At 40.2% G+C, this 13,690-nt stretch overlaps 1 protein-coding gene and 1 long non-coding RNA gene across 4 annotated transcripts in view; one reads left to right on the top strand and one right to left on the bottom strand.

The window, feature by feature from the left end:
- Window positions 1-13,690, bottom strand: part of RAPGEF5 (Rap guanine nucleotide exchange factor 5) — a 160,409-nt gene that overhangs the window by 94,352 nt on the left and 52,367 nt on the right. For all 3 annotated transcript variants that reach the window (XM_038174149.2, XM_038174150.2, XM_072033552.1), the window contains exon 8: window positions 702-778. In XM_038174149.2, coding sequence (XP_038030077.1) covers window positions 702-778 — 77 coding nt within the window. The remainder of the gene's footprint in view (window positions 1-701; window positions 779-13,690) is intronic.
- LOC140001595 (uncharacterized) overlaps window positions 1-13,690 on the top strand; it is a 62,137-nt gene that overhangs the window by 6,831 nt on the left and 41,616 nt on the right. The gene's annotated exons all lie outside the window — the stretch shown is intronic.

Below are 13,690 nucleotides of genomic sequence, written 5' to 3'. Positions count from 1 at the left end.
TTCAAGAGGCACAGAAGAATTAAAAAAAAAAAAGTCAAAAATGGGAGAAATCAATTTTAAAGTAGAAACAATAATCAGTACCAGTACAATGATTAATATAGTTATGCTTGCTCAGTTTGAATGAGTGAACTGAATGACTGAATGAACTGAAGATTAATCAAAACAGATTCACAAAATCAAAAGGGGTAAGAAATCCCACAGTAAAATACTTGAGAATGTAGTTAAATTTCTTCTGAGTAATATCTAGAAGCATGCTTTGGTTGTAAATGAAGGCAGTTAGGGAAGGAAAGAAAAAAGGTTGTTGCTTATACTCAAGTGACTCTTAAGTATCCTCATTTTATTGCATGTCTACTTACAGTGATTAAATTTCAATCAAAATGTCATATGCCCTTGCCTCTTAAACACATCTCATTTTATTTTCACATCTGGTATATGCTATGTGTGTTATCTAGAAAGAGCAGAGAGAGTTTAAAAATGCTGCCCGATTTCAACATCATGGGATTAATTCCCAGGGTGATCATCAATCTTATTCTAAATAGTCACATATGACATGATCCAGCAGACTTTCTCTTTCCTATGGGCTCCCCACTCAGAACACTGGGGGAAATCCATTTCCCAGTACTAAACAGCTATCAGAAACAGATCCTTCAACTTGTAGATCTGAAAAAGTCTCTGAGATGCTGTTAATCTTATACATTTACCTGAGCATCAGAGGTATCCTTGAGCTCTTCTAGCCCTCTTTTTTCTTGACTGTTGTTTTCTTCATTTTGATGAATTGCTAAAATAAGAAAGAAAGAATGTATTGGAAGTGTGTATGTTCTAATCACAAGAAGCCCAAAGCAGCATGGCCCAGGCTAGATCAAACACAATGACCATTCAACAAACATGGTTCCTAATTTAGCTTTCTAATTAAGTCATCGAGTGGTTTTGGACTGACTTCTATATACCTTATTTTACCAAAACACTAAAATGTAGTATTGAATAGGTATATTCCTGCTGCTGTATTATTCCTGATAAAGAAGTGCAATGTAAGGAAACTCCCATCTTTTCTATATCTTATAACAAGACTTAATGACTCATGAAGAATGAAAAACAGACATCCCTTTATTTTCATTTTATTGCAGAAGGTCAAATCAGACTAAACAAAATAACCAGATTTATCCCTCATCTCAACCTTGGAAAATTCTATGTAAGCAGTGATCTCAATCTCAAATACCACCAGTATCCATTAAAATAATTTCCAAAAATAAATGGTAACAGAAGACTGAAGATTATTCACAGCTAGCTCAATAAGAGAAACCTGTAGCTTAGCTCAATCAACACCACTTAACACCATCAGAGTTTTGCCAGACTTCAGAAAAAAAAGTTTTAGATCAGACATGAATTGTGGAAGGGCTGAATCAGAGATATCAGCTTGTCTATAGCTTAAGAAACAGGGACCAGTTTTGGAGGGACACATCAGACTTGTTTTGCAAACAGATATATCTATAGGGTGCAAAAGTACCTACAGAGCCCAAGTAGAACCCCTTCCAGTCAACACTCCCTCCTACAATATTTTGGTGGGGGGACAGCAAGCCCTCAGCCGTTCTGAAATGTGACACACAACAGAGAAGTCAGATAAGACTCAATGAAACATGTGAGAAGTGACTTTTCTTACAACCACCACTCTCAAATACCATTGTTCTTTTTCTACACACTAAATGACTTGTCCATAATAGCTGTAACAACAAAAGCATCCTTGAAGTGGCAGAGCTCGCCTATCCCAGCTTCATCAGCCACCTTCACCAAAGCTGTCCTGAGCTCTCAGCCTGAACCTTTAGACACAGCCAGGTTACCACAGCTGAGCTGATGCAGGTAACTGGTGCCATGAGATCTGGCTTGTTCAGTCTGCTGCAGACACGAGGTAAAGTTGGTTTAAACCTCCAGCATCATCCAACACCTTAAAAGAAAAGTATCTTTAGACTCTTCATGAACTCTAAGGATACGGATTTATTTTCTTTTTACTGCAGGATATCTGTTCATATTGCTATGTCATAGAGGTTGCAATTCTTCTTTCTTCCTGCGTGGTTATACCATTAAAATAAATAAATAAATAAATAAAAAGTAATACAGATGCAATTATAAAAAGAGAAAAAAAAAGTAATTTTGTCAACACAATATATTCTATTCGTTTTTGTTTTTTTTTAAATCCACTATCTAAAGAAAACAGAGGTCTGATACAAATTTGGACTAGTGGCTTTGCTGACACCATTTCACCAGCCAACCTCTGAAATTCAGGGTGAATGCTGAAAATACCAGGTTAGTCTCTAGTTGTAACACAAAGCATTTATAATTGGGGTTAAATCACAGTAGTCTTCAAAGCCAGATGAAACCAAAACATGATTGTGACACTGCTGGAAAAGTAATGATCCAGTAAAGCCATAACTGGAGTTCCAGCCTCAAAAGCCTTGTGTGGCCCCTGCTTTCATATCCCATGGTTTCTCAAGGCAACCTACTCCATGCAGCCATGCCAGGGGCTCTGTGCAGCCCCTTCCCTTGTAGTCCCAGCCTTCCTCCTCCCAGAGCTGCAGGGCATGAAGCATTCAGGGTATGGATGTGCTGAACGTGACTCAGAACAACAGGCATGAGACAGGAATGTTGCAATGCCAGAAGGCAATAGCAAATGCTAAAAATACATTTGTTTGAGCATTTGTGAATTGCTCAAATCTATGGCTGTGACAGAAGAAACACATTTCCCTAACTCTCCTTTTACTTTCCTGGTTTGTCCTAAAATCAATTTGTGCTAGCCACTGATGGCCAAAGCATCCCCTCAGATGCTGGCTGCTACTCATGGCATTTTAAGTGACCAGGTGATCTCCATGGGTCCAGGCAGCTTCTCCCACAAGCCTGAGCAGGTGGGGATGCTGCAACCAGCTGTGATGGGGAAAAGGTTGGTGGCTGATAACCAGTTGCTTGCTGCTCTGCTATGGGTGTCCCCACCCTTGCCCAGGGCCAGGGCCAGTGCCCAGACCTACTTTGACCAAAATGAACCAGCCAACCTTAGAGAAAGAGCACACAGCTGCTACCCCAGCTGGTGAATAGAGAGGGGACAGGAATAGAAGAGGAAGGTGCATGTCCACAGCCTCCACAGTTACAGACAGCCTCAGGAGCTGAACAATTTTAGCATGAAAAATTTTACAGCTGATGAGAAAATGGCCTCAGTTTAGACATACCCTAAATGAACCCATGATTTAAAAAAAAAAAAAAAAAAAAAGTTGTTTTTGTTTTGTTTTTAATCAGCAATTTCACAGCTCAGCTCTAAAAAAGCTGAAAAAGTTCATAATCCAAACGCAGCTCCCCTTGGCTTCAGTGTTGTTTAGACTGCATGAGGAATGTAGAAAAGAACCAGTAAATATTTTCATAAAGGAAAAAAAAATAATCCTAGACCTTCCAGTGATGTGTTCCTAGCCCTCTTGGGAGGGAGGGAGCAGAGTCAGCCTCTTTTTCAAGACATTTCCATCACAAACTTGATTGGGTAAGAGACAGGGAGGACACAACAAACCAACAAACACACAAGAACCAACTACAGTTTGAATCCTTTAGCTACATCGAGGGAGTAATACTGAAAGAATCACACCATCTAATACCTTGTTTTCAACCACAAGAATACAGTCCCTTGAGAACTGAGGTGGCCGTATTGGCAAATAACAAGCCTTAATTATATTTTCATGGTTTCTGCGTGAAAAGATTATTACATGTTTTGTCTATATATATAAAACAAAACAACAACAACAAAAAACCACCATGAATCTCTTAAAATATTCCTATAGGAATCCCATACTCCTATTCCATGGGTCATCACACACGCACACACGATACAAATTGCTTTATCTCTGTACACAGCCTGCATCCTAACCCAGTACCAACTCACAGACATCCCATGACATGGGACGTACACAGGTTTATGTATGCAAGAATTCCCACACAGGAAACCAGCCTGTGGCTGTGGCCTCAGCACTGCCCTAACAGGCTCTTGTGCATGCAATAAGTGTTCAGCCATAAAGTATAAGAATTCAAGGATAATTTCCCACTTACTCTCAGTTGCCTTAAATTTTTGACTAAAAAGACTTGGCATTGCAAATTCTACTGAAGGAAAAGCAACAGGAAGGTTAGGGTGGGATGGGAAATTATTTCCCAGGAAAGTGTTGATTCTGGGACAGCTCCCTAAAACTGTGATGTGTACATGCAAAAAAGTTGTGAATTTTGGAGCTTGGCCAACCACTGCCTTTACTGCCAGCATAAACCCTGATTCTCTCCTTATGATACAAATGCTCCAGCACATCTGACAAAGTAGCAACACCACAGAAAAGCAAAGGGGGTCTACCCTGGTCTGTATACAAATGTATAATGACCGGCCCCCTTTTCTACCTGCAGCATTTCTCCTCCTTTGATCTACGGGAAAGGCCACCATGAATGAAAGAAAAAGACGTTAAATGAGCATTAGCTTGTTAATGTGCAGCTCAAATGCGTCCATTTGCAACTTAGCCTAAGGAATTCAGGATGTTGACTTTTCTATGGTCACTTCAGGATCACAAGGGGCATCATCTGATTTGAGTTCCTTGAGTCCCTGTGGACCACAGCTGAGGTCTAGCTAGAGGACTCTTCTATAAAACTAACTTTGGAATACAGAGTTCTTGCAGGAGAGAGCTTTATCCTTTAGCAATCTGATTTCAGCTCATTAAATCAGCAGAAAAAAAATAACAAAGAAATAAGAAGGAAAAGTAAATCATGTACTAGCTATGTCAGCAAAGTCAGCCATCACAAGGGGATTAGAAGGGAAAGGGAACACAACCATCACTGATACAGGAACCAAGCACATCCTTTGTGTCAACAGTTCTGACCCACAGTGCTCCCCTGCTTTTATGGCCTTGCCATAGAGTATAAAGCAAATTTAAGATTCATCTCCCTCAGCAGCCTGGAGAATCGGAGGCATGCCAAAGAGCTCCCTGCTAGCCTGCCTGGCATGCAGCAGGGTCCCAAGAGCCACCCCCAGCACCGACTGCTGTCTTGTGCCTACAGAAGCATCACTGCCAGGGGATTCAGCATTGCACAGTGTGCTGCCCCTCAAGATGTTGCTCTGTACACCCCATACTTGAAGGTAAATCGTGTTTGATGTACAAGATCTTTAGAAGTCACATCATACAACACGTACTTTGTGCGACACAAAACGGCAGAATCTTTTGCCTGAGTGAAAGTAGAAAGGACAGTTTAAAAAAAATAATAATAAATCCATCCATAAGAAAGTCCTGGAACCCACAGCATTACAATCTTCCCAGAGGCTTTGCTCTATTGTGCAGCAGCACGGCTTTCTTCCTCTGCCATAAATGAAGTTTCTTCTTTCTGCCCCTTCTGGCAGCGAAGATAACCTTCCCCAGACAAACCCCTGCGCTATCGGCGCTGCAACCAGCCCCACCAGAACAATACCACCAGGAGAGGTGTGAACTTCCTCCCTTTGGCTTAATAGGGTGTGAACTCTGAGAGCTAATTATTTAAACGCTGCAGAGGGGACGCCACCGCCATTAACCATTTTGCTGCTGGACAGCACGACACGGCAGGCAGGGACATCTGTTCGTCCTACACTCAGCTCCGCATCACTGCTGGCTGTCCCGCACCCTGCCACCCTTGCTGCTCCCTCTCTGAACAGACATAAACCTGGGTCCACAACTTTAAACTAGTCTGGGTTTGATGCCCTGGTTGAGAACGCAGCACTTTGGCAGCAGGCAGCAGAGGGACATCGTGCAAGCTGGCGTTGCCACAGCTTCAGTCCCCAAAATCATTGTGACCAACAGATTCAGCCCCCAAAATAAGTGTCTGCCCAACCATGGGACCAGGATCTTTTTTTCCTAGTTAATAAACAAAGGGCACCTACGTACCCTCCACAGATGGGTGGCAGGCAACACCTTGGCACTTGGTAAAGAGCCTATCACTGAATAGAAGAATTCTGTTTATTTGACAAGCCAGCAGATTTTCACCATCTCATCCCTGCTGGATAGTTATAGGCTGTTTTTCCAGCCTTGTCAAACCATCACTGCTGAAAAGACCTCAGGAATCTGCAAGAAAATTCCCTGGGGGAAAAGTCCAATGCTCTGAATCTCCAGCAGCCTGCACCAGTTGATTTATCATCAGCTCTTGGGAAGTTCACAACTTCTAGCATTCTTCTTATATCCCACATTTTTTAGAGGCATGTTTCTTCTCTTTCTGTTTTTCTCTCCCCCCTATTCCCCCCCCCCCCCCCCCCCCCCCCGCTCTTTTTATCCAAAGGAAGTTTCCAGCATGAAACTTCTCAGAAAAAAAAAAAAAAAGGCATTTTTAAAAATCATATGATTCTAAAGTTTTTTGAAAACTTTATTATTTTGAACAATGGAGCTTGTGATATCCCTTGTTGTTCTTCATGGAGGGCATAGAGAGGGCTCTACAGAGGTTGGTTACTATGGCAGCTCTGGGCTGTATGATGCTGTCATGTTTGCTGATGCTTATTAATTTATCAGAGTGGGGAAAAAAATAATAGTTCCAGTTGATACAATTGGGGAAAATAAAAGACAAGTCCTCTAGCTTTTTACACAAGGCACTAGAGCTGAGTGGTGGGAAGGAGATGAGCAGCAAGTAACTGTTTTACAAAGCTCAGGTCTGGGGGACCATTTAAGCCAGACCAGATCTTCATACATACTGCTGTGTTTTCCTAGTTTTATTGCAAATAAAAGGGGGAAAAACAACAAGCACGGAACAACTTTGAAATCTCCAAAAGCTGCGTATAAAACACAGTGATAATCCCAGGAATAAAACCCTCCAACTGAGAATTGGTTCCTTATTTACCATGAAACTGTAATCTTTTCCCAGAAATTACTGAAAAGAGAAAGCTTTTTAAGCTCATCCTTAACATGATTTCTTTTATTAGCAATACAAAAATTGCCTTTGAGCTTTTTCATTCCTTGCCACTATTTCTGCATATATATATATATGCAAATCATTGTACAGATTTCCCTTTTCTGAGTACACTACATATCTCTGAAACAGTTGGCAGGCCCTTGGGGGGGTGTCGCCCAGACAGCTGTGCAATCAGCTGAGTAAATCAGCTAATTAAAGAAACAAAGAAAATGCAAAAATTATTAAAGAGTCTCCAGCTTACAGCCTTGTTCATCACCTTTGTATCTAAAAAGGCACAGCAAGCATGGAATGGAATAAAGGTGCTTGTAAATTTGGGAATGAACTACTGCAAAATTGACAATGATGCTAGTTTCTCTCAAATACTAATCTGAGAGTGATGATACTTATGCTTTGTAGTTTAAATCAATTTCATATAAATTAATTATTATTATTATTTTAAATGACAGAAACATGAAATGTAATGTCAGTTTCATAACTGATTTCAGTATGTAAAAAATGGTCATTAACTTCTCCTTGACCTTAGGTATAGAACTAATATTGAATTTGCAGAGAGGCTCATTATGCTCATCTAGTTTCCATCCAGAAAAATAAGTTCCCAAGGGTCTTAGTGCTACAAGCCGTTTTTCAGATCTGAAATAGGAAACAGGACTCCTGAAAATTATGCAAAAAAAACATTTCCTCTCATTTCAGAGTTTATCAAAAAGGAACAGATAAGAGCAAGGGTAGGAATCAAATCTAAACAGAGCAAAGCCAGACTGGTAAGAACGGAGGCTGACAGATGCAGATTTGATCTTTCTGAACCACACATCATTAAGTCATGGTCCCTTTTCACTGCATCTGAATGACCATTGGAGGACAAACCTCAGTTTAAATGAGACTTCCTCCTCCCTGTGTTATATAGCCATTGTAAATTAAAGAATGAGTGCACAAAGTAGAGCAACCAGTATTTCCCAACTCAAGCTATGTGGCCAGCAGCCTTTGCTACTATTCTTTTCACATTCTAGTACAATGTTTTTGTTAGAAATTTCTGTTTATTTTATTTATCAGAACTGAACCCTTTTATCTGACTTTGAAGGCCCATATTTCATTCAAGATTGTGCTGTGTTAGAAGACCATGATTTATAAAACCATTGGCTAAACAAGATGGGCATTTCCTGCTAGATAACCAGCCACCACTAATTTACCTGGCCAGGGGAGATTTGATTTTAATTTCCTGACATGTTGTAACACATACAAAGGAAAAGCCACATTTCACACATGCTTTGTGAACATATGACCTCATATAATTTTTTACCATAGAGAAAAGAAGTGGAAAATGAGTTGCAAACAATGTAGGATTACGTAAGCGATGTTCTTTGTAGCAATAGCAGCTCAAGGAAAACCATTCAACAGCTGAATACACAAAAATTTTACCCGGTGTTTTTAGACATTTCTTCTCATCAACATATTTAAAATTAATTAAAAAATCAAGCAGCAACAAATGCATCTCTAAAAATGCTGCCTGAAATGAGATGCTGGAAGGGTGGAGGAAATGGAGCTGGGAAATGTTCATACAGGCATGCAGAGGGACAGTGACAGAGCAGTGCAAAGTGAAACTTCACTCTCTATTCCATGGAAATAACCTATGGGCATGGCCAGGAAAGGAACAGGAAACAAAGAGGACTCTGAACAAACAGATTCTGTGAACTCTGAAAATGCCTCTCCCAATGGACTGAAAACAAAACTTTCACCTGGGAACTGTTTTTTGCATGATTATTTTCATTTTGACCTTACTGTGCAATCTCTTACCATGCATTTGCAAAACATCAATCATCTATGCAGCTATTTTGCATTGCTCATTTTCATGTATGCACCTTATAAATCATGCAGAAATAATGATGTCTCAAATTCTGAAACTACAAAAAAACAGAAATCACTGGGTAGTACAAACCAGGCGGTCACTGACACAGCACAGCAGAGCTCTATGCGTGTCCCACACTCTGTCCCTGGTTGCAGAGCACAAAGAGCTCCGCTTACCAGGGTTAGAGGGAGCCTGACTCCATCTTCTTGAAGTGCTGCCTACCTACATGATTACTTCTCTTCAGAGCACAAAATCCTAGAAGCACTTTAAAAAGTAACTTTAAAAATATCACTGACTATGTTTTCAAGTACAACTTTTAGGCTGAATGGGAAAAGTAAAGGTAAAGTTACTGAGCCCAATCTAAAGCTCGGCACTTGTGCACTTTGATTTTGAGCATTTTGTAATTTATCTCCAGGATAAATTACAGAACCATAGAATCATTCAGGTTGGAAAAAACCTCTAAGATCATCTAGTCTAACATTTAACTAAAGTTCACCACTAAACCATGCTACTGAGTCCTACATGCACACGTTTCTTGAAGACCTCCAGGGATGGTGGCTCAATGTCTTCCCTGGGCAGCCCATTCCAATGCCACACAACCCTTTCAGTAAAGAAATTTCTCCTAACATCCAGCCTAACCACAGTCACAGAAGAACTCCATCTTATTCTACATATTTTGCTAAGTTTGACCCTTGCTTTCAAGAACTTGATGGTTAGTGGAATTAAAAGTTGTAATGAAATAAGGTCTTACTTAAATCAAGTAAATGAACCCACTAGCAACAGACCTAAGGGGACACAAAAGCAGCATGATATTTTTGATATAAATGTTGTATGATAACCTTTCCCTACCTTTCAAACTCTCTCAATTTTTCCACAAAGGAAAATGTACACGTCTGTAGCACATGACTGCCATTTTGTTCTGTGAATGGGGACAAGTTCCTCCAGTCCCTGAGGTTTTTCAATGGCAGAAAATAACTGATAATAAAATGTGCCCATTTTACAGAGTTATTATATATCTATTTATTTACAAGACTTGTGTCTTTAAAGCGTACCTAATATGTTCCAGATTAAAACATAATATGGAACTGCTCCACACTTTGGTGACCTTGGATCATGTATTTTTAACTTCATTTTCAAGTATGTGTACCTCTCCAAATTCTCAAGGATTTCTGCATCTATATAACAACACTTCTACAAGGAAATAATGACAACATAGAACATTCATACAGCATTGACTGACTTTTTTTTTTTTCTTCTAATTCTTATGGAGGAAAGTTACTAGGAAGTCTCACAATGATATGTGCTACTTTAGAAAAAGGGCTAAGTGGTCAAGACACAGCTTCCTGAGTTAAGTAAGCTGATAAAACAGCTCAATGCTGCCAAAAGGCACATTTCTGGGCTCCTTCCCACATCCAGCTCCCCAGCCCATTGATAAGAAGCTGCCTCCCCTGCTTTGTACCAACTCCAGCACTTCTCAGCCCTGCAGAACAGCACTGCACACTCATCTGACAAAGTGTGAGCTCTTCACATCCACATTCAGGGCAAGGCGAGCAGGAGCACCCCTTCTGGAAGCACTGGGCTGTCCAATTTGCTCTGCTGCAAAGCCACACATCAAACCAACATGGTTTGTTGGCACACAGGCTGCTCAGTGTAGTCAGGTCTAAAACTATCTGTGCAGAACTGCCAAGAGGATCTAAAGACACTGAGTAGCAGGGAGGAAAAAAAAAATCACATATGAAGTCCAATACTGACAAATGGAAAATAATGCCTATTGGAAAAATCAGATGTAACTGTATGAGGGCAACAAGCAGTGCTCAATCACAACTTTGAACAGTTTGGTTTTCTAAAACATATTAGCTCAATACTTAGTAGGGATCAAAAAGAAAAATATAAAATAAAAAAAAAAAAAAAGAAAAAAGAAAAAAGAAAAAAGAAGAGGATTAATAATTAATTGAAATGTTACAAAACAGAATGCTATAACACCTTTTTAACTTAAGTATTAACTCCTGCCTGCATAAACTGGGGTGCTTCCACATGTTAAATACTGCATGCTGTTCTGGCTGCCCTCATCTCAAAACAATATAAGACAATGCAAAGATTATCAGAATCAAAGAGATTTAATATAAGGAGTGACTAGTGCTTTAGCCTGGAAATGAGACAACTCACTGAGGTTATGACAGAAGGGCACAAGATAGCGAACAGTATGATGACAGACTGGGAATGGATTATTCACCATTTTACATAACCAAAAAGTTGTATCACAATACACTGAAGGTCATGGTGAATGCGCTTCAAACAATCAAGAAAAAATATGCTTTCACATACCGCACACATGAACTGTGGGACTCACTGCCACAAGATGTGAAAAAGGTCTGAAGTTAAGTGCGTTCAAAAAGCAATTTGACAAATTAATGGAAGGAAGGTCCACCAAGTGCTGCCCATCTCAACAGTGTGAGTACAGCAAGACAACTCTAGCACAGACCGGTGGATGCTGAGTGAGCACATCAGAAGGACTGCCTGTACTTCTGTTTCCCTGCCCTAAGCATCCTCGAGTCATCACTCACAGTGGGATCAGAGCTGGGTGGACTTTTAACCTGACCCAGCCTGGCTGCTAGCGTGTTTTTAACCAGGCTGACTTTGCCTGGAGTGCATTTAAGTACAGCCATGCAAACAGCTCTGACAGCCGTGCTCAAGAGGTGGCACTGCGGCCAGAGAAAGGAAGAGCTGTTCACAGCTTGTTTTCTGTTCATGTCGGCAAAGCTCAAGCCCAATGACTGGTTCGCATTGAATTGTCTGCCCCAAAATGAAAATACTAAGCACACTGCATAGACAACCGAGTTCTGACAGAAGCAATGCAAAAATAAAGGGGAAGGGTGGATACGCATAGATGTAAGTCAGTATTAAGAGGGAGGCAATCCACAACATCTCAATAGAGTTAATATATTACAAACTCATATTATTATAAAAAAATATATATTGCTTGTCAATTTAAGAATGGTATGACCAAAAAGTATCTAACGATGTTATGCAAAACTGAATCACGTTCCCAAGAGGAAGCAAAAATGCACACAAGAGCAAGGGCTTTTGTGGTTGCCCTGCAGGGAGGGGAGAAGTGACCCCCTGCTGGCTGCTTCCTTTAGATATAAAGTTAAAGGAATTTGTTGGGCAATGCCAGGAGTTCATGCACACAGATGCAAGGCTTCCTGCTTGTAGACAGGATTAACTTGAGCTCAGAGCATCCACCTGACAGACTTTGATCAGCTCTGATGTATCTGTGTAGCTACACCACTGGCTAGAGTCTCCAGCCTTAGGCTGTTTGCTGCATTTTCTCCTTGTTTTAGCCACCGTTTTTAACACATAAGGAACATGTCATGAGCCATGACAAGCAATTGAGATAAATGCCAACCCTTGTAAACCTTCAGAACAGAGGCTATATGTGTTCCAGCACACTCGCAGAAGCGATCAGAAACCAGCAAGGTATAAGTAAACAAAACAATTCTAATGCCATGTACCTGCAATTAAGAACAAAGTTGTCTTCTGCTCCAGTTATTTGCTTCCCCAAGACCTGTTACTAAACTGAGGTTGACAGCATTTAATCTATTTATTTCTGATGTTAACCAAGAACAATTTTAATGCATTTTTTAATAAGCCACAGAGAAGTGCATAAGCTCATTTCCCCCTCTTAGGTCAGCTTTATCATGAGAGCTTTATTCTACTGAAATATAAATGTGTTTTCTGGTTAACAGTGTTACTGAAGTCCATCAAGACTTCACGATTACAGACATGAGTTTTACCCCAATTTTTATTTCTATTTACAAAGGAACTACTGATGCTGAGTTCCCTCTGCATGAGGGCTCTCAAGTACCTATCCATCTGCTTTCACCTTGCTATTGGAGTGGTATAAGTGCAGTGTTCATTTTAAATAAGAAAAGGGAAGTCGTTTCCACAGCTTACAAGCTTTTCATTCCTCAGGTTCTGCATTTTTCCTTCAGCCATTTGTCAGTTTTATGTTTTTCTCTTCTTCTCCCACCCCACAATAAAGACTAAAGAACACCTCTGGAGGAAAAGCATTCTCCTCCACGCCCTACAGGCTTCATTTTCTGCTAGCTGACATTCTCCATCAAGCCAGATCCTGTGCTAGCATGAATTTGATACTCTGCCCTACCCCACATCAGGCTCATCGCTCTGCCTTGGTTTTCAAAGCATTTTGTCAGTAGATACAGACAGCATCTAAATCTCTGAGCTGAAGCAGCCATTCTGACCCAAGAACTCAAATAGCTATAATCACTGCTTCTCATACACTGAATCTCTTCTACCACTGTGTAGCAGCCCAAGCTTCATTTCAATAAAAACAAACTGCTTGTTTCACCCTGATAACCAAAGGCAATGTTTCCAAGCACAGCAGACATTAGTGGCTGGACCCTATTCACCTCTTGCAGAGGAAGCTGAGGTGCTTGTATAGCACTTTTCATGCAGTGTAGCCCAGTGATTACTACAACAGTCCTTGACATGTAATATTAAAACTTTTATCAGCCAGTTTTTCTAATGCAATTAAATCACCCAAAAGTGCCTCTCTAAAGGCAGAGGTATATTCAAAAATTAAAGTAATTTAGAAACAAATTACACAGTCTTTATATTAAGAAGGAAAATACTCATTTTTTTTTCTCTAACTGGTAGTGCTAAGAAGCTGTCCAGGGAAAATCTTTTGAAACACTGTAATTTAAAAAACACCAAGCCATCAAAAAGCAGCACAGTGGAAATTTCTGCTTCGGTTTTCATGCTGCAGACCTCTAGGAAAGCTTTTGGATACTGATGTAAAATAAATAAATAAATAAATAAATAAATAAATAAATAAATAAATAAATAAAAAGCACTCAGGTTCCACCCAGCCAGGTAGGATGATGCCCACAGCCAGCCCTCATCAAT

Source organism: Anas platyrhynchos, chromosome 2 (assembly GCF_047663525.1).
Source record: "Anas platyrhynchos isolate ZD024472 breed Pekin duck chromosome 2, IASCAAS_PekinDuck_T2T, whole genome shotgun sequence".
Taxonomy (NCBI): Eukaryota; Metazoa; Chordata; class Aves; order Anseriformes; family Anatidae; genus Anas; species Anas platyrhynchos.
The sequence above is the reverse complement of the archived record's forward strand: the minus strand, read 5'-3'. Positions and strand labels throughout refer to the sequence as shown.